Source organism: Palaemon carinicauda, chromosome 15 (assembly GCF_036898095.1).
Source record: "Palaemon carinicauda isolate YSFRI2023 chromosome 15, ASM3689809v2, whole genome shotgun sequence".
Classification (NCBI taxonomy): Eukaryota; Metazoa; Arthropoda; class Malacostraca; order Decapoda; family Palaemonidae; genus Palaemon; species Palaemon carinicauda.
In genome coordinates this window covers 61818893-61841208 of record NC_090739.1, presented here as the reverse complement: position 1 = coordinate 61841208, position 22316 = coordinate 61818893, and the positions used below count along the sequence as shown (strand labels likewise).

General features: G+C 41.6%; 1 protein-coding gene across 2 annotated transcripts in view; it reads left to right on the top strand.

The window, feature by feature from the left end:
• LOC137654629 (uncharacterized) overlaps positions 1–7218 on the top strand; it is a 129704-nt gene extending 122486 nt beyond the window's left edge. For both annotated transcript variants that reach the window (XM_068388428.1, XM_068388429.1), the window contains exon 8: positions 6547–7218. In XM_068388428.1, the coding sequence (XP_068244529.1) occupies positions 6547–6753 (207 nt within the window). In that variant the 3' untranslated portion in view covers positions 6754–7218. The remainder of the gene's footprint in view (positions 1–6546) is intronic.
• Positions 7219–22316: the final 15098 nt, after the last annotated feature.

The window sequence follows — 22316 nt, the reverse complement described above, 5'->3', positions numbered from 1 at the left end:
CTTTTATTTAAGCATAACATGCTTCCAGGGAAGGTAATGGTTCCACTTCAGTCACTAACCCCGTCTGTTACCACACCTGCTCCCATAGACCTTGAGCTGTGTTGCAAGACATGCAGTCCAAGCTTAGTCCTTGTTAAAGGATTTTTTTGTTTACGGAGTCAGTGTGTCACTGGGAAGACGTTCACCACCAGAAGTGACTTGTTGTGACGCAGTGCGGCAACCTCAGCAACCCGATAAGGAGTTGTCTGTACGACCCAGACAGTCTAGACAGCTTCGGGTTGTCACTGTACTTCCTCGCTTCCCCATGGTTGACAGTTCACAGACTGTGCAGCAGTACCATGATCTTGTGTCTGGCTCCGTCAGACGACTGGCTTTTAAGAGCTCCCACAAGTCGTCGCTGTCTGGAGATTCTCAGATGGACTATGGATCTGACCAAGGAACTGGGCCTCCTGGTCAATTTTGAGGAGTCTCAGCTCATCCCATCCCAGACCATTGTCTCCCTGGGTATGGATCTTCAGAGTCGAGCTTTTCGGGCTTTTCCGTCGGCCCCAAGGATTTTCCAAGCCCTAGAATGCATCCAGAGCATGCTGAGAAGGAACCGATGCTCAGTCAGGTAGTGGATGAGTCTAACAGGGACACTTTCATCGCTGGCCCTGTTCATCGTGTTAGGGAGAATTCACCTCCCCCCCTTCAGTATCATCTAGCTGCTCACTGGATAAAGGACATGACGCTAGAGACGGTCTCAGTTCCTGTTTCCGAAGAGAGGAGGTCTTCTCTCGCGTGGTGTAAGAACAGCTTTCTTCTCAAGGAAGTCTACCTTTGGCTGTTCAGAAACCCGACCGCCGTCTCCTCTCGGACACATCAGACACGGGCTGGGGTGCGACTTTGGACGGACAGGAATGATCGAGAACATGGAATCAGGAGCAAAGGACACTTCACATCAATTGCAGGAGTTGTTGGCGGTTCTTCTGGCCTAGATAACTTCAAGTCCCTCCAGCTTAACAAAGTGGTGGAGGTGGACTCTGACAACACCACAGCCCTGGCTTACACCTTCAAGCAGGGAGGGACTCTTTCGTGAAGTTGTTCTAGATCGCAAGGGACCTCCTCATCTGGTCTAAAGATCGAAAGCTCACGCTGGTAACGAGGTTCATTCAGGGCGGTATGAATGTCATGGCAGATCACCTCAGCCGGAAGGGTCAGGTCATCCCCACAGAGTGGACCCTTCACAAGAATATTTGCAGCAGACTTTGGGCCCTGTGGGGTCAGCCAACCATAGATCTGTTCGCTACCTCGATAACCTAGAGACTCCTATTGTATTGTTCTCCGATTCCAGACTCAGCAGCAGTTCACGTGGATGCTTTTCTGCTGGATTGGTTCCATCTCGACCTGTATGCATTCCCGCCGTTCAAGATTGTCAACAGGGTACTTCAGAAGTTCTCCTCTCGCAAAGGGACACGGCTGACGTTGGTTGGCTCCGCTCTGGCCCGCGAGAGAATCGTTCTTAGAGGTACTGCAATGGCTGGTCGACATTCCCAGGACTCTTCCTCTAGGAGTGAACCTTCTACGTCTACCTCACGTAAAGAAGGTACACCCGAACCTCCACGCTCTTCGTCTGACTGCCTTCAGACTTTCGAAAGACTCTCAAGAGCTAGGGGCTTTTCGAAGGAGGCAGCCAGAGCGATTGCCAAAGCAAGGAGAACATCCACTCTCAGAATCTATCAGTCTCAAGGGGAAGTCTTCCGTAGCTGGTACAAGACCAATGCAGTTTCCTCAACCAGTACCACTGTAACCCAGATTGCTGACTTCCTGTTATATCTAAGGAAAGTAAGATCCCTTTTCAGCTCCTACGATCAAGGGTTACAGAAGTATGTTGGCAGCGGTTTTCCGCCACAGAGGCTTGGATCTTTCCACCAACAAAGATCTACAGGACCTCCCTAGGTCTTTTGAGACCTCAAAGGAACGTCGGTCGTCCACTCCAGGCTAGAATCTAGACGTTGTCCTAAGGTTCCTTATGTCATCAAGATTTGAACCTCTCCAATCAGCCTCTTTTTAGGACCTCACATTAAAAACTCTTTTCCTCGTGTGCTTGACAACAGCTAAAAGAGTAAGTGAGATCCACGCCTTCAGCAGGATCATTGTTTTCACATCTGAAACGGCTACATGTTCCTTGCAGCTCGGTTTTTGCTAAACAAGCTTCCTTCACGTCCTTGGCCTAAGTCGTTCGAGATCCCAAGCCTGTCCAACTTGGTGGGGAATGAACTGGAGAGAGTACTTTGCCCAGTTAGAGCTCTTAGGTACTATCTAAAAAGGTCTTAACCTTTACAAGGACAATCAGAAGCCTTATAGTGTGCTATCAAGAAACCTTCTTTTCCAAGTTCTAAGAACTCAGTTTCTTACTATTCAGGCTTCTGATTAGAGAAACACATTCTCATCTGAAGGAAGAAGACCTTGCTTTGCTGAAGGTAAGGACACATGAAGTGGGAGCTGTGGCTACTTCAGTGGCCTTCAAACAGAGCCATTCTCTGCAGAGTGTTATGGATGCAACCTATTGGAGAAGCAAGTCAGTGTTCGCATCATTCTATCTCAAAGATGTCCAGTCTCTTTACGAGTACTGCTACACCCTGGGACCGTTCGTAGCAACGAATGCAGTAGTAGGCGAGGGCTCAGCCACTACATTCCCATAATCCCATAACCTTTTAACCTTTCTCTTGAATACTTTTTATGGGTTGTACGGTCGGCTAAGAAGCCTTCCACATCCTTGTTGATTTGGCGGGTGGTCAATTCTTTCTTGAGAAGCGCCGAGGTTAAGGGTTGTGATGAGGTCCTTTAGTATGGGTTGCAGCCCTGTATACTTTAGCACCTTTGAGTTGATTCAGCCTTCCAAGAGGAACGCTGCGCTCAGTAAGGAAGACGATCTTATTAAAGGCAGAGTAACGGTTCAAGTCGACTTCCTTACCAGGTACTTATTATTTCATTGTTATTGTGGATAACTGATTATATGAAATACGGGATACTTAGCTATCCTTTAGTCTTGTACACTGGTTTTTCACCCACCCCCCTGGGTGTGAATCAGCTACATGATTATCGGGTAAGTTTAATATTGAAAAATGTTATTTTCATTAGTAAAATAAATTTTTGAATATACTTACCCGATAATCATGATTTAATTGACCCACCCTTCCTCCCCATAGAGAACCAGTGGACCGAGGAAAAAGTGAGGTGGCGTCAACAACAAGTACTGTAGTACCTGGCCACAGGTGGCGCTTGTGAGTACACCCCCTTCTAGTATAGTGATAGCTGGCGTATCCCTCCCGTAGAATTCTGTCGGGCAACGGAGTTGACAGCTACATGATTATCGGGTAAGTATATCCAAAAATTTATTTTACTAATGAAAATAACATTTTTATTACCATAGACTTTTTTTCCTTTTTACACAAAATCACATGGAAGCACATTGCAGTTAATGATGCTACATCAAAATCACAAAAAATGAAAGAATTGATTGATGTGATATATTAATTTTTTTACTGTTTATTATTTTAAGAAAGCAGTATGGACAGCCAAAAAGTAAACCCGATTTAAGAGGATTTAACCTAAAGTACAGTATAATAGCAGAAGCCTCCAGTATCATAACTTGGAAGTAGTATTATGTCTTGGTCTTTATTATTATTATTATTATTATTATTATTATTATTATTATTATTATTATTATTATTATTATTATTATTATTATTACTTGCTAAGCTACAACCCCAGTTGGAAAACCAAGATGCTATAAGCCCAGGGGCTCCAACAGGGAAAACAGTCCAGTGAGGAAAGGAAACAAGGAAAAAATAAAATATTTAAAAATAACTGTAACAATATAATAAATATTTCCTACATAAACTATAAAAAAAAATAAACAAAACAAGAGGAAGAGAAATAAGATAGAATAGTGTGCCTGGGTGTACCCTCAAGCACGATAACTGTAACCCAAGACAGTGGAAGACCATGGTACAGAGGCCATGGCACTACTCAAGACTAGAAAACAATGATTTGATTTTGGAGTGTCCTCCTAGAAGAGCTGCTTACCATAGCTAAAAGACTCTTCTACCCTTACCAAGAGGAAAGTAGCCACTGAACAATTAGAGTGCAGTAGTCAACCCCGTGAGAGAAGAATAATTGTATGGGAAACTCCGTGTTGTCAGGTGTATGAGGACAGAGGAGAATATGTAAAGAATAGGCCAGACTACTTGGTGTATGTGCAGCCAAAGGGAAAATGAACTGTAACCAGAGAGAAGGATCCATTGTAGTACTGTCTGGCCAGTCAGAGGACCCCATAACTCTAGCGGTAGTATCTCAAAATGGTACTTTATGCATGAAATACATTAGAAGTTACATAGTAGTGCTAAATACGGTTAAGGTAGGTGAGAGTAACCAAGTAGGCCGAGAGGAGGAGGAGATGGTATATTATACTGTACTAACCATTCTCATGCATTCCATGGTATCCTTTGAATACTAATGCACAAAAATTATGAAAAATGTATGCAGTTTAATGAGAGAAAGAAAAAGAATAGTATTGGGGTAATTATTGGCATTCAAAGACTTATCAGAAGACAACTAAAGAAATGAAGCATCCTCATTTAAATTTATATATACTTAACCCTTATTCTCACCTTCTTTCATTCTTCTTCATGCCTTGGGTATTTTAACTTACGTTATGGTGTTTCTACATTTTTATTCTCACCTTTCATTCTTCTTGTCGCGTATTTTAAGTTTTACCTAATAGTTCAACTGCATTTTTATCCTTGCCTTCTTTCATTCTTCTTCTTGTCACGGTTATTTTAACTTTTACTTGATAGTGCAACCGCATTTTGATTCTCGCCTTCTTTCATTCTTCTTCTTGTCGTGGTTATTTTAACTTCGTAGTGCAACTGCATTTTTATTCTCACCTTATTTCATTCTTCTTCATGTCGCAGGTATTTTAAATTTTACTTGGTAGTGCAACTGCATTTTTATTCTCACCTTCTTTCATTCTTCTTCCTGTCATAGGTATTTTATCTTTTACTTAATACTGCAAGTGCATTTTTAGTCCATCTTGTACATTACGCATACTGTATATGTATAAGAACAGTCATCCCTTTCTTTGTGCAAGTCAGGTTCAATGCCCTTTTTATTCTTGAAGGTTTATTCCTACTGTGACTAAACTGCTGAATGGGCTTCTTAACCATATACTGTACTGAAGTTGTATCTCAAAATTTTCAAAGTTCAAACTTGGTGCAAAAGCATTTTTTGTCTAGGAGATTAAAATGAGTCACTTCAAAATTTTGTTATTTATCTTCCTTTTCATCATATATTTTGCTATTCTGTTGTTCTTTTTTATAAGATTTTTACTTGTGTTTCTTTTAATGTACTGTATTGGAGTGCTTTCTGCATTGGGATGCTTGATTCGTAAAACTTTTTTTCAGCCAACTTTGTAGCTTAGTTTCTAGTAAAGTAATAATGATCTCTCTCTCTCTCTCTCTCTCTCTCTCTCTCTCTCTCTCTCTCTCTCATACAAACTGGAATTGCAAAGATACATTGCAACACCACTCAATATGGCAATTTCTGTACATAAAAAATAGCTAATACTTGGAATAAACTTCCATTGGATGTAGTAAACAGTAACATGCCAAATGAGTTCAAGAATAAGTTAGACAAGATCTTAAGAACTCTAAATGCTTAAAGTAAATCGCTCTACCAAAGAGCAAGTGGAGTCTCTGCGGATAGTGGGACTAAAAAGTCTTTGAGACATCCAAAATCCTTTTAACTCTCTCTCTCTCTCTCTCTCTCTCTCTCTCTCTCTCTCTCTCTCATGCTTTTTATTTAGCTGTAATCTGGAAGAAATCCTAGAAATTTATCATGTTCATTAAATGAAGCTCAAAATTTTATTTTGTATTTCATATGAATTATTTTTGTATAACCTAATTATTCTTTAGATGGAAACAATATGTACTTGAATGTTTGACACCAATTAGACCAATAAATTGATTTAAAACTCTCTCTCTCTCTCTCTCTCTCTCTCTCTCTCTCTCTCTCTCTCTCCCAGAATAGGGCTTTTACAATGTAGCGAGTTTGGTGCATGTTGCTTCTATTTATCCACGACAATAGTGGAGTAGTATGTAATTTATTTTCCTTTATTACTTCAGTATTTGTCATTGAATATTCATCTTTCTTGTATTTCCACAGTATATTATTCATGGGAAATAAGTTTTTCTTTCTCCCAACTTGTGTAGTGCCTTAAAGTTAATCAAATCTATTGACTAAATGAAATATTAAACAATGCATCACTGGTATAGAGTTTGTAGTTCCTGGTTTATTTTTACATTATTTTTGTCAATTTGTGTAATTTCAAGGTGGTTATGCTGATCAAATTAACTGGTAAATAATTTTGAAAAGATTTAGTAACTAATATTATCATAGCGATAAATTTTGCTGTAGTGTAATTAGTTCTTTGAATGCACATCACTTTATATGGATAATACTAACACTTGCTGAAACCACTATTCTTCTTCTATGAAATTTCAGGAGCAGCAAGAGCAATCTGAGGATGAGAGGTTGAAGGAAATTATAAAACAGAAGAGAATTTTAGAGAAACGCCTTGTGGGAATAAAAAGATTAGAAAATAAAGAGAAAGATGGACATCTTTTAACAAATGAGGAAAAAATTAAATTAGGCAGAAGGCAAGAAACAGAAGTAGAACTAGCCAGACTACTTGAGGGAGTCAGTTTGTGAAAATGAATAATAATTCAGTTTTTATAGTATTATAGGAATTTCATACTGTGTGCTTAAACAACTATTTTGTAGCAAAATTTTATCACTAGTAATTTTGAAATTAATTTCCTTCAACTTTTTAAATGTTAAAATAGCACGCTTCAATTTTATTATGTTCAAAGGAGTTCTCAAGATTTACTGTATCATCAAAATTTTAAAAAAAAATTAAATATACAGCATTGTAAATTTTGATGCTGTTAACAACTAGCCTGATTTCTAAAGTATCCATTATCAGTTGAAATATTTTCTAATAATTTTTGTAACATTTAAGCCTTTGGATGGTAGTTGCTTTAGTTACCTGATTAATTCTAAGAAAATGTTTTACTAATCAAGATTTATACATTGTTTTTATAACTTGTATACTTATTTTAGTGTATATGATGTTACGAGTATCACTTCTAAAGTAAAAGAATTTTTCATGTACTGTATATGATTTTTGTTTCTTAGTGTCTTCCTTTTAGTTACTAATTTCACCTGTGGTCCTACACGAGTACAAATCCTCGTACTTTGATAGCAGTCTTTCTACAAGGCTGGAACTTCATCGGTTAAAATTTATAATGTAATGAGGTGTTGCTCCTACTTAGTGCTACCGCATATGATCACACACTTCTCTCATCTCAACTGTTCACGGTTGCACCTGTGTGTGGGAGCACCCACTCACATGCTCGGGATGGTGCACGTCTACCCCCAGCCAGTTCACTGAGTAGCCACTTTTGTTTTAAGCTGTCGGAGAATAAAGACATATTCCCAGCAATTCATTGTGAACGAGTAAATGTAATGAAGACAAAAGGTTTCGTAGTTTTCCCGATAACTGTAGCTGACTAAAAATTTCTCTGTAAAATGCTGATTTATTTTTGTTCCTGTTGACAGCATTCCTGTTGCTGTTTATTCCCTTGCCAATGTGTAGTAGTGATGACGATGGCATCGTAACTTAGGAATGAAACTTTTGTTGTTCACCATTGATGGAGGAAGAACTTCAAATTATTCCTTTACATCTGTCACACCTTTGTCTATTAGCAATGACAGAGCACCCTCTCTGTCTGGAGAAAAAAAATTGGCGCTGCCCTTCTTTTTCCCATCTTTGAACCATTAGTCTTTTAAGGTTAATAAAAAAAAGTTTCATGCAAGTCACTCCTACTGTTTCTCAACCCCAGGGGAGAGACATTATTGCCCAATCCTTCATCGAGGGTAAAGAAAGAGCCAGAGAGTTTACCTGCTAGTTTGCTTATGCCCATTAGCACTACTATTCGTTAGCATGCTCGCCACCTCATTTCTTTGTGATTCCATGCTCCTAGAGGTGCGCAATCTCATATATTTGGGTGTCCATTACAGGGTTATTATGCATTAACAAGCTATTACTGTATGTGCTCACTCGTCTCTAAGAGAGCGCCACCTTATCTGTTCGTGATCGTGTGATCGTACTCAAAGTGCCACCGCATCTGATCACACGCATCTTTCACCTCAGCCATTCACTATCGCAAATGGGAGCACTACGTCACTTGCCTGGGATAGCACACATCTAAGGAAGTGCCACCTTACCTACTCAAAATTGATCGTGCACCATCTCCCTTGCTCACAAGAGTGCACTCCTATGAGAGTGCCATCACACCTGTTTGTGCTAGCCTTCTCATTCATTGGACTTATGGTAGGGGTGTGCATGTGTAGTCACACTTATTTATCTGACTTAGAGTATTCATATGCTTGTATACTCCTATCTATTCATACTAAAGTGCTGTCAACTTTGGTATGTGATCTTCTGATCACAAATACTTCCCTGTGTGATGTGCACTCTTGATGTCACCTCTTCACACTCAAGTGCACTTTACTTTTGCCGTGTGGTTTCTAGGTCATGAACACTACTGTTCTCATGCACCCTGTATTTACTGTGCCTCCCGCGGTATAGTACTGCTTTAAGATTGCTCTAGAAGATAAGATAGGTATAAATCAGCAAGCATGGAGGAGCAGTCTCCCTTCTCCTCTGCAAATTGGCAAGGTGCCAAAGTTGACAGTCTGCCATGAGGTTGAGATGTTAGTCAGATTAATTTTAGTATGTTAGTACACTTGATACAAACCTTCATTTTTTACTATAGGAGATATTCTAGCACGAGCTGGAAAATACGGCAGAAAAACCTTAACAAGGTCATTAACGACCGGGCAGTTAATTACCCACCTGTTAGTGGTGGGAGACCGCCGGTCGGTAGCTGCTGTTTACCTTCAATCGAATTCTAGCCGTCGCAGTGGTAACACCGATGCTCCTGCTTTATTTGCCTGGCAGACTAGCCTTTCTTTTTTGTTTTTTTGATTAATCCTTTTTCTTTTTCTTTGTTGGATGTGATGTCCTCTATTATGGGAAGTGTTCCGGGCGCCCTTATGTCGCCGCTGGAGGTGGATCCTCTTTTCCTATGCCCTGGCTACAGAGGTCATAGGTGTTCTGAGGGTCCCCCTGCCAAGTATATAGAAGTGGACATTACAGTACCTCCTCCTCCTCCACTTCATTGTCCTCGCCCTCTTCGGAGCCTAGGAGGGAGAGAGAGAGAAGAAGAAAAGGAGAACTCGCACTCCTTCGCGAGACACAGGCGACATAGGAAGAGACATAATCGTTCTCGCTCTTCCTCGCCTTCTATCTCTTCACGAAATGTCTTTCCGCAAGACTATAAGCGCTCTTGTCACAAACTTAAGAAGAGTGCTTCCTCCTTACCCTAACATAGGGCATCAAGAGCGTACGCCCCAACATGCGCATACGCTCCAATAAGAGCATAGCTCCATCACGCGCCATGCGCTTACCTGCGTGCAAACTACCTGCGCACCACCGATCTCCTGCGCAATGGCGCTCTCCTGCACGCCAGTGCTCTCCTATGCGCTCCCGCGCGCCAACATTCTTCTGCACGTGTGCATACGCGCCCAACATCTGACTCTCCTGCCCGCCATACTGCTCACCATCCTACGTGCCAGGTAAAACCTGCTCGCCAACTTTCTACTGATAGCAGGACTTCTGACAAGTTAGCCATGCTGCCTTCTCCCGCGCGCCAACCCTTAGTAAAGCGCCAGCGCTTACCGGCGCGCCAGTCTTCTCCCGCTCGCATCCGCAAGGATATGAGCGCACGCTCATGAATCCTCTCCTAGGGATGTACGCCAACATTCTCCCGTGCTCCCGCGTGCCCCGTATGAATCCACTGTGCGCCTGTGCGCTAGGGAACTTTCTCCTGCGCACGCGCCCTTCGGCTGGCACAGACATGCGAGAACACTCTCCCGCGCGCCCGTATACGCCTTCACCTAGATGTTCTCGCCGAAGTGATGTCATCGTTCTCGCTCTTTCTCGCTTTCCGTCTCTCCTCGAGACTATATGCGCTCTTGCCACAAACCTAAGAAGAACGCTCCCTCTCGTCATCGTTCTGCCTCGCTGTTGTCTTTCTCTTGCGAGGGATCATCTAAGAAGCCAGGAGCACGGCCAAGGGCAAAGCACGTCCTGACCTCGAACCCTCTTCTTCTCATAATAGTTTGAGGGTCTCCGTTCGCTCTAGAAAAGTCAGATAGAGCGCTTCTCCTCGCTTCACTCCTTATCTTCAGAGAAGATCGCTCTCGCCTTCGAATTCTCGATCTCTGACACTTTGGGGTCTTGTGACAAGGAAACATCGGTTTCCCGGTGCGCTATCCCTTCTTTTTCTGCTGAAACCTCGGGCTCTCGTGCATTTAGTCTTGCTGACACTTCGGTGTTTCGTGACAAGGGAAACTTCCGTTTCCCGTTGCTCTGGCCCTTCGGGTTCTCACAACACAACCTCTAGGGGCACATACGATCATGCTGAACCTTCTGGTTCTCGTGAAACAAGTCACCAAGAGTTTTACTCTTATGACAGAGTCTTCGGACTCTTGTCGCGCGGAGTGTTCGCGTACGCTCAACCAACACTGCGCCCATGACCATCAGGAGTTTAACTCTTATGGCAGTGTCTTCAGACTCTTGTCACGCAAGGTGTTTGCACGCAATTAGCACTACACACGCAAATCTCCGGTCATACACTTGCGGGGTCAATCCCTTGCTCTCGTGTTTCAGACAGGACAACCTCCAGAGTTCCTTTGCTCCCTATTGAGGTAAGGATTACGAGTCTCTCAGAAACCCCGGAGGAAGATGCTGGGGTTCGGCCCTTCTTCTCTTCGGTTGAGAGCAGGAGGGAAAGGAGAAACGTGTTAGAGAGGCTAAAAGAAAACACCCAGATAGCAGCGACGTAGAACGCAATGCCAAGGGCTTCAGCCGCTCTGTTCGTTATCCTGCGCTTCATGTGGCAGCTCATGACCTACCCATGTTACGAGGTAGCACTCGTTGTCAACCTGTAACTCGATCAACTTGTTGGGAAACAGATTGCTGCCAGGAGGTTCGCCTCCAGGGGTTAGAGAACCTCCCCTTACGAGGGAGTGGTAACCTTCCTCGGAATTGGGCTGCATGAGAGAACCACCCCCCCTTCCAAGGGAAAGCTTCCCCACTTCAGCCATTCAGCAGCCTTCCCTCTTTCATGAAGAGTTGCGAACAGCTCGATGAGTTTTACCTCTGCTATCTCATCCCCGAAGACTGTGCTTTCTCCCCTTTAGCTGGGAAAAAGCAAGTCTAAGGCTTGTTCCTCCTTCGGGGGGAACTTCTCCCTCATTCTCGAGAGAGATTAATACGCCTACACTTTTTTCCCATAAAAGCTGGGAGAAAGCTTGGCTCAGGCGATGTCATCCATCGGGAGGACGTCTCTCTCATTCACGATTAGGAGATTATGACGCCTACGGTTTTCCCTAAGACTGGGAAAAAACTTGCCTTAGGTGATGTCCTCCTTCGGGAGAACTTCTCTTTCGTTCGCGAGAGAGAGATTATTACGCCTACGCTTTTTTCCCATAGAACTGGGAGAAAGCTTGTCTTAGGCGATGTCCTCCTTTGGGAGAACTTCTCTCTCGTTCGCGAGAGAGATTATTACGCCTATGCTTTTTTCCCATAGAACTGGGAGAAAGCATGTCTTAGGCCATGTCCTCCATGGGGAGGACTTCTTTCTCGTTCACGAGAGGGAAATTATTAAGCCTGCGTTTTTCCCATAGAACTGGGAGAAAACTTGTCTTAGGCAATATCCTCCTTTGGGAGGACTTCTCCCTCATTTGCGAGAGAGAGGTTACTATGCCTACGCTTTTCCCCATATAGCAGGGAGAAAGCTTGTTTTAGGCGATCTCCTTCGGGAGAACTTTCCTCCCATTCACGAGAGAAAACTTGTAGGTGTTTGCTGATCCACGCTCCTCTCCCTTACACTTTTGGTTCTCCTCCAGGGGTGGAGCGAGAGCCTTGTCTTAAGCAACGTTCTCCTTCGGGAGGACACATCTACCCTGCGGAGGAGTTATCTTCATCCCTGACGTTCTCCCTCTTGTGCTGGAAGGAGACGTCTTTTTGAACCTACTGGTTGTCCTCACGTTGACCCCTCGGGGTCTCGTGGCGATCTCCCTTTCGACGGGCGTGATCGGGAGCCTTTGAACTCTCGTCATGTTGATCTTACGGGTTCTCATGACCTTAGGAGTCCTTCGGTCCTCTGTCGCGCTGGACTTTCAAGTTCACACGACTTGGAACCTTCGAGTTTCAGTTACGCTGAGTCGTCGGGCTCTTGTAACAATTAGCACAGAGTGTCCGCGCACGCACACAATTAACGCTATGCGCGCGGCCATCATCATCAAGAGTTTTACTCTTATGACAGAGTCTCCCGAGTCTCGTCAACCGTCTTCGCCATTACCTCCAGACATTCCGACTTCTACCGTTCTTCCCCTTTCGATAAGAAAGATACGAGGGGTAAGACATAAGGTTTGTCTGCTACTCGTGTCTCCACTTTTACCTGTAATAACACGCGAGGAATTAGCACAGCCTGTGGATTCCTCAGGAGAGCTGCCGTTGAGGGACTTAGAATCCTCCTATTTAAGGACTCTAAGAACTAGTGTAATATCTCATGCCTCGTCGATTTGCATCTGCCTCCTCGACCTCTTGACGCTCCAGCCTTGGACAGGCTATGTCGTCCACCCCAAACCCAAAGACCAGAATTGATCTTCTGGCTGTGGCCTGATTGGTAACGTCTCTGACTGGTGTTTGACAGTCTGGGGTTCAAGTCCCGCTCAGACTCATTAGTGCCATTAGTGCCTGCAACCTTACCAACCTTGTGAGCTAAGGTTGGGCGTTTTGGGGGAACCTATAAATCTATCTGCTTAGTCATCAGCAGCCACTGCCTGGCCTTCTCTGGTCCTAGCTGGAATGGAGAGGAGGCTTGATCGTTGACCATATATGGTCAGTCTCTAGGGCATTGTCCTAACTGCTTGTGCAATGTCACTGTCCCTTGCCTCTGCCATTCTCTATCAACCTTTAAACCTTTAAACCTGGTCTGTTCGCTGAGATCAGAGACATCAACCCTTCTCCTCTGATTTTGGATCCCCTCACAGCGAGGCTCACACCGGGCTAATCCTCGAAGAGACACTCTACACTTCCAGGCTCTTCTCAGTCACAGAAGCCTCGGCAATGGAAGCGACTTCGATGTCCCTGCTGGCTTGACACATGGTCTGATACAGTCGGCTACCTCGCAAGCCACGAGGACTTGTCAAACCAAGACTCCAGGTAGTCCTTTTTAACTGCTACAACAGCAACCATGTGGAGCAATTTGGTTCTCAAAAGGAAGTATCAGTAGTTCCCAGACTTCCTTTTGTACCTCAGTGAGGAAAAGCTCCTCTCAGTCTCAGTGATTAAGGGCTATCGCTCAGCCTTGAGCCTCATCTGTAGACTGAAAAGGGGTTGACCTTTCTGCCTCGGAAGACATCACCTTGGTTGATTCGGGGTTTTGAGTGATCTTGCCCCCCCCCCCCCCCCCCCCCCCGTTGAGATTAGACCATCACCATGAGACGTGTCTTACGTTCCCTGAAGTGTCTGGCCTATGAGCCCTTAGGGGCCTCTGGCTACTTTCTGAACCTTAAGACCATCTTCCTCGTACCTCTGTCCTCGGCTAAAAGGGTCAGTGAGCTACATGGTCTGTCTTACGTCACCCATTCTAAGGGATGGGGGTGGGGGAGTGTCTCGCAACTTCGTACCGGGCTTGGTGGCTAGATTCATAATCCTTCATCTACTGATGAGAGATTTTGAGAATTTCGGTTTTCCACCTTCAATAAGGTAACACAGGATACAGACCAGTCATTACTATGCCCAGTCAGGGTGCTAAAGAAATATCTGAAGTGCACCAGACCTTTCAGACCACGTCTCCGTCATCTCTTCCTTAGTACCAGTACCAGCAAGGTAAAGAAGAGAACCTCTCGCAACACCATCCCTTTCTGGCTTAAGAAAGTTATTGCGAGGTCTTTTCACGAAGACCCAGAGGCAGCACAACCCAGAGCCCATCAAGTTAGGGGAGTGGCTGCCTCGCTGGCGTTTAAGAGAAATTTCTCGGTCTCCCAAGTCCTAAGTGCTTGGGTGTGGAAACGCCAATCTACATTCACCATTCACCATTTGAGCGACGTGACGCATAGGTCTCTAGACACCCTTTCTATAGTGCCTATTGTGACAGGTCAACAGGTGATGTAGCTACCTTACGCCCTTTCAGGGGACAGTAACCATTGGCTGAGGATACTGGGTTACACAAGGTTTTAAGAAGGACATCCATCTATCTTCTTCGTCTCCTTCTCCCTCCCATCTGGGGATCCTAGTCTGTATCCAATTTCAGCTGGACTTGCCAATGGAAATAAGGTATGATACTCATCTGATTCCTCTCACAGGGTATAAGTTATACTCATGGTCACGAGGTTTCCCCTTTGCAAGGTTGGGGGAATCCTAAGTTTGAAGGGGTCCAAGTCGAATGTTGCTGACCCACTTCATCCTGAAACATTTGTTTCCTCAAAGCTACAAACCTTCAGTCGTGCTGAGATTAGGGGGATGTACAAAGAAAGAAGATTAACGGAAGACTGTTGCTTCAAAAGATTCTAGTCTGAGGACTATCTTCCCTAGGAATAGGGAACTCCTTGGTCACCTTGGCCTCAAGACTAAGTATCCCATAGTAAAGAATGAGGGGTTGTATCAAGTGTAGGAACAAATGACAAACTTATAACAGTTTGTATTTTTCCTAACATACAAACCCGGATTCTTTACACAAATCTTCCCTCCATCACCGCCCCCTAGGATAGTCCTAGCAAGAATCCGATTGAAGGTAAACAGCAGCTACCGACCGGCGGTCCCCCACCACTAACAGGTGGGTAATCACCCACCCGGTTGTTAACGACCTTGTTAAGGTTTTTCTGCCGTATTTTCCGGCTCACTCTAGAATATCTCCTATATTAAAGAATTTGGGTTTGTATGTTAGGAAAAATACAAACTCTGTTATAAGTTTGTCATATTTCATCTCAGTTGCTAGGGATATTTAATAGTGACGGGGTGGTCTCTAATCCTGAAATAGTGAAAAGAGTCTTTGAGGTCTATGGAACTTGGTTGTGAACCCTATTCTCACATGGCTAGACATGAAGCTCTTGGTATTCTGCTCTTTTGTGCGACATTTATGTCCCTTAATGAAAGATGCATTTAAGCATCCATAGGGCAACCTCAATGTGCATGCCGCTTCCTTCTTCAGCCTAATTTGTCAGATGACAAATTGCTTATGATCTTTCACAGTTCTCAGAATTACTGGTGACTTTGTTGGCGAGAGTTTGAGTGGTACACTATCATGATCTTCTTTTATTTATGCAATAATATGAGGATTGTGAAAGCAGAGGACAATTCAACTTTGGCTAAAGATGTATAAGAAATTTTTGTATCGCATTCATTAAGTACCCTCCTGAGAGGGACAAAAAAGAAAAACAAGAAAATTATATTTAAGGGCACTCCTTACTTTTTAAGATTTGTAACAATGGTCACAATTATCTTATTCATAATGAAAACTGCATAGAGATACCTGGAGCCCTTAGTAAATCACACAATAAATTTTTAAGGCATGAACAATTATCTGAGAATATAATAGGGACTAGGTGTAGGTAGCACCAAGTCTGCATTGCTGTTCACATGATACAATACAGGCATTGCCGAAGGGTTTTGAAATGTCACTTTTACCCTCTAGCAGTACTCACTTTTCAGTCTTTTACTTTACCTTGGTTTCTGCTTAATTTTTCCAACTTACAGTTCAATCACCTTCTTCAATGTTCATCTGCTAGGAATTTCCCCCTTATGAGGCTACATCTCACATAGTGCACTGTTGTCATTTCCTAAAGGTCTTGAACTGTTTCTTTGGCCCATAGCTGCACTTGCTTTATATTTTTGTACCTTACCTCCGTTCTTGTTTCAAATCTTACATCTTGCTGTCCAACCTCTTCTGACTGTACCTCTTAGTGAAATTAGTTTTTTATCCTTGCAAGCCCCACCCGTTAGATTATTTCTGGTTGTTTTACGTATCAAAATAAATTTCTGAAATGCTCGAACTTAGTTCTTTAGGGTTATGACTTATATATTTTAAGGAATAATAATGACCAGAATTGAGGTGGTAATAGAGTTTTACAAAAAATTTAGGTTTTAAATAATACAGATGGTTTACAAAAATATACCCATGACCTATATAAAGAGAATTTACACTTATGAATTATCACTTAGTGCAATAAATTGGTGTCAAACAGGGTTTACTTTACATATCTTATACAATCTGAGGTGCAATAAATTGGTATCAAGGAGGTTTTACTTTACACATAATACTCTACATATTTTATAGTCTTAAATCTTTACATCTCAATCTGCACTCGCCAGTAATAAATCTGGAAAAATCTCAATGATAAATCATTCAATTAAAAAATTACAAAAGGTGCTGGTTATATACATGAGCACTGGTCTATATTATAAAATTGGTTTTGATCAACAGCAGGAAGGGTAAAAGATCAGATTTGACGTGGAATAACTATACATGTACTCAACTTAGAGCTTTTGCTCAGAGAGTTTATGCTTCAAGTGAAAAGGAATATAATGTAGCCATACAAGAAACCCTTTCTGGTACAACCCAGGAACATAAGTGGTGGACTACCCTTAAATATGCACTCTTAGGTGTAGATGCAACAGTTCCTCCTTTACTTAAACCAGATGGCTCTGTCACTCACTGTCCAAAAGAAAAGGTAACCCTTTGGCTGATGTGTTTGTCAGTAAACAGAGTAATGAGAAACTCTAACTTCCTCATTCCTCTTTTCCTGAGGCTAAACTAACTGGTTTAGCTTTTCAATCTCATGAAATTAAAGCTCTTGATGGACCTTGATGCCTATGTAGGTGTAGACCCAAATGGCATTTTTCCTTTGCTTTTTATGAAGACTGCAAAATTCTTATTTCCAAAGTAGTTTTTTTTTTTTTTTTTTTTTTTTTTTTTTTTTTAGGTAGCAAGAAGTGGAGCTTTTAGCATTTGTTGGAAAATTGCTATTGTTACTACACTCTGTAAATGTTTTTGTAGTAGCTCAAGTCCAACTGATTACCGCCCAATTTTCATAACTCCCATGCTATCTAAAGTTTTTGAACGTCTTTTGGCAAAATGTCTTAATAGGTTTGCTGAAGGTAATCATCTTTTACCTAGTTTGCAATTTGGCTTTTGTAAAGTCCTTGAAGCATGTGATGCCCATGCCCTTCTTACAATCTCCAATGCTGTTCAGAAATCCCTTGATTGTGGTCAGGAAGTTTGTATGATTGGCCTTGATTTTAGTGCTGCCTTTGACCATGTTAATCAGCCCTCTGTTTTCAAACTCCAACAGTTGGGAGATTGTAGGTCGTTTCTTAGCATTATTATTGAATTTTCAAGTAATATATCTCAGAGTTGTTGTTGATAGGCACCATAGCGAGTATAGGAATGTGATATCTGATGTTCCTGAGGGTAGTGTTCTTGGCCCATTACTTTTCATACTATATACACATGACATGTGGTTTGGCCTAGAAAACAAGCTTGTTGCATATGCAGATGATGCTACTCTCTTTGCATCTATTCCATCTCCTGGGGTTGGTGAATCCCTTAATAGAGATCAAGCTAAAATTAGTGCATGGTGCAAATTATGGGGTATGAAGTTGAATCCTAACAAAACTCAAAGTGTGATTGTAAGTAGGTCAAGGACAGTGGCTCCTCAACATCCATATCCTGGCATTGATAATGTTTCTTTAACTTTGTATGACTTAAAATTTTAGGTGTGATTCTCGATAGCAAATTTACTTTTGAGAGTCACATTAGGTCTGTGTCTTCTTTAATTGCATAAATTGAACAACTGGCGACATCACACAACCCTGTCTCAGCCCCACTCTCACTGGAAACCACTCACTCACTGCATTTACTATCCTAATACACACTGCACTGCCTATGTATAAACTAACCTTCTTGCATCAACTTTAAACCAATTCCATATAACCTCACCACATCCCACACCGCTTCCCGATCAACTCTATCACAGGCTTTCTCGAGGTCCATAAATGCAACATACACCTTCTTACCTTTTCCTAAATATTTCTTGCATATCTGCCTAACCATAAAAATCTGATCCATACATACCCTACCTCTTTGAAATCCACCCTGCACTTCTAAGATTGCATCTTCTGTTTTATCCTTAATCCTATAAATCAACACTCGACCATACACTCTTCCTACCACACACAACAAACTAATACCCGTAGAATTACAACACTCGTGCACATCTCCCTTACCTTTGTATAGCCGAACAATATACATACACACCCAATCCACTGGCACCATTGACAACATAAAACATATATTAAGTAATCTCATCAACCACAAAAGTAAAGTCACACCCCTTCATTTAAGATCTCATCCCTCACACCACCCATACCAGGTGCTTTTCCAGCTCTCGTTTCATCAATTGCCGTCTTCACTTCCTCTCTTGTGATCTCTCTCATTTTTATCTCCCATCACTGCTCCCTCAACACCCGCAGCAGCAATTATATCTGCCTCCCTATTATCTTCAACATTCAGCAACCTTTTCAAATATTCAACTTACCTTTACCTTGCCTCATTCATCGCATTTCAACAACCTTCCGTTTCCATCTTTCACTGTCTCCTCATTTCTAGATCCACCTTTCCTTATTCTCTTCACATCTTTCCAAAACTTATTATTCTCTTCATACGAATGAACCAATCCCTGACCCCACCTTCAGTCAGTTGCCCTTTTTTACTCGGCTACCTTATGTTTTACTTCTTTTTACATTTTTCATACTTCTGTACACTATTACTATACAGCCATTTTTCAAATGTCATCTTTTTCTCTTCCACTTTTATCTTCACTCCATTCCACCACTCATAACCCTTCCTCATGCTGCCTCTATCAATCCTCTTGCCACACACATCACTTGTAAACCCAAGAAATTTTTTTACTAGCTTCCACTCCTCTAGATCACCAGTTTCTCTCACTTTCACCCTGTCATATGCCTCTTCCAACCTTTCTTTTTCAACCTCTATCACTTTTACTATCTCCCTTTTAAAACCCCTCCATTCTATTTACCCACTTTTTTGCTACAACGAGTTTTCCGTCAAAAAAAAAAATTATTAGAATTTCCAAATATTCTTTTTATCAACACATAATCCATTAATGCCCTTTCTACCACTCTTCTATGTACCACTTTTACCAATGCATACTTGTTAACTACAACTTATCACCAGCTCTTGTTCAACACATCTAGCAGTCTCTCACCACTTTCATTTTCGTCTGGTATACCATGCTTCCCAGTGACACCATCTGCTTCTCCAGCACCCACTCTGGCATTTAAGTCATCCATCACAACTACACAATTCTTTCTACACACCTAGTTAATTCATTCTGCTCTTCACTTTTCTCACAACCTGACCCATACGCAGTAAAAAAAAGCACAACATTCCCTACCCAACCTAACCCTCACCCACATTAACCTAGATGATACTTCCTTCCATTCACTCTTTCAGTTCCAGACACTACCTGTCACTTCACCAAACATCACTTCACCCTACTCTTTTATCTCTGTCTAACACAAGGTAAATACATCCATCCTTCTATTCCAAAACATGCTTCCAATCTCACATCTTTTATTCTATCTTACTACTTCCACGCTCATTCAGAAATCCCAAAAACTAGAGTGCGAGGAGCAATTACTCTTCCCTCAGCTCTTATCCTTTGATATCTCACAGGAAGTAACTCTACAGGAGATGGGATTCCCAGTTTCCCCATCCCAAACCCTTTTAGTCACCTCTTACTATACGCAGGGATACATTGGTACTATTCTAATAATGTAGTTGTTATGCCTCTGTGGCCACAGGAAATTATTAAAAGGCTCAAAATTCATACAGAATATATTTATGCAATAATTGATATTAGAAAATGCATTTTTAAACATATTGTAATTTTGAATTCAGTGATATGAAAAAGTTCCAATCTCTCGCTTGTACAGTGGTAACGTTTTCATCTATCATTTGCATGGCAACAGATTGATCCCCGCCCGGGACCGTGAGTTTATGCTGTTTACTGCTGTGGTTGGGCATCACAGTGGCGGTTTGGCTTGCCTTGCTGACGTTCTGGTGAGCATTAATTCTGATGAAACAAACTGAAACTAGACACCTTAAAGCTTTAACCTTTATATGGGTCTTTTCATAGCATCATTATTAAGTGTTTATACTTAGATTGCCAAGAGTTGTTGGTGGGCACCGTAGATATTACAGGAATGTAATATTTGGTGTTCCTCTGGGTGGTATTAATGGCTCATTACTTTTCATACTATATACACATAATATGTGATTTGGCCCGGAAAACAAACCTGCAGATGATGCCAATGTCTTTGCTTCAATTCAGTCTCCTGAAATTAGGTCGGGTTTCTGAATCCCTTAACAGAGATCTAGCTAAAATTAGTGCATGGCACAAATTATAATAAAACTCAAAAAAAGTATGATTATAAGTAGGTTGAGGACAGTGGATCCTCAGTTTTCATATCTCTGCACTGATAATGTTATTTTAACTCCTTTTAAAATTTTCGGTGTGGGATTGCAAATTTCCTTTTTAGAAACAATTGGATGGTTTCTTCGATTACAAAAAATGACTTATTGAGAAAGTATCTTAAGATTTTCTTTGATTAATCTATTCTGAAGAAATATTCTAATTCCTTAATTCTGCCTTTTTTTTCTAGCATTGTTCTCCTGTCTGTTCTCCAGCTGTTGACTCATAATTTTTTGGACAAAAACTTTATTTAGATATTAATCTCTAACACCGTTATTTAGTTCTTTATGCTTGTTGTAGTGTAAGGTTTTTCATAATTCTGACACTACTTTATAATCAGATATTTCCAGACTTTCCATCCTGTATGTATACTAGGTATGCAATTAATTCTGATAGTCATACCGTCTCCATCATAAAGCTGGAGACTACACATTATTCAAAAAGTTTAATTCCAGCTGTGACCAGATTGGGAAATGATGTAGCTTATCAGCCAGTTGAATCGGTTACTGATCTTAAGATATTTTATATACTTTATTCATTTCTTATCATAGTTTATTTATTTTCTTTCCTCACTATGTTATTTTCCCCGTTGAAGCCCTATATCATTAGTTATCTGGCTTCTCCAACTAAAAAGAAATTTTCATTCAAAATTAAACCTAGAATTTTAAAGAAGTTTTCTAAAGTAAAAGAATCTTTATCAATGCAAAGATATGGATATTGAGTAGCCACTGTCAAACTCGGTTCTACAATCTACTTGTCAGTCTATTTGAAGAAATGTCAGACAGTCAAACCAAATATATTCCAAACCTCAGTCCTCGACTATGTGACTTGCGTTGTTTTTTGAAGCAAAGATATGCCTTTCCGCCATGACGGTTTGATTTCCATTGGCTTAGCAGTGGCACTAAGGATAAAAAGATTAAACTTGTAGGAGGACTGGCTGTTAAAGAGATCAACTTTCACATACCAACTTGTTTGTCGATTTGTAATTAGAGCCAGATGGCTTACGTAATTATTTGAGGATGGGTGAAGAAACATGCAGGCACGAACGATTTTTTGATGCTGCAAATGGTTTGTTGATGAATGAAGCCCATTCCAGAAAGTCAGGCTCAATCAGACATATTTTCAGACCATTTGACCAATTAAAAAGTGTTTCACGCATTCAAACATCACTTTAAAAACGTGTTTGTCAAACCGGCCTACTTCAGTTACAATCTAAGTTAAAAAGTCTAGCTTACTATTGGGGAAACTAAAACAATTGCCACTGGAAGATTATAATGTTAAAGGTATAGGGGTGAATGATTGTCACGGTAGCGGTTGTTTTTGGTAGAGAGAGATGATCATTAGCAACGGTTCATTTCGTAAAAGTTGTACAGTATGTTTTTATCAAATACTTAATGGATATAACTTGTTGACTGATGAATATCATGTTATAGGTTTAACAATTAATTTCTTGCTCACCCTGCCCTTTACACAGGTTACATCATAGGGAAGTTTCTCGCCTTTAAAAGTTATCAACATTCACCTAATGAGTAGGCTACACTCATTAAGAGCATTATCAGTAGATGACAGTAGAGAACGTT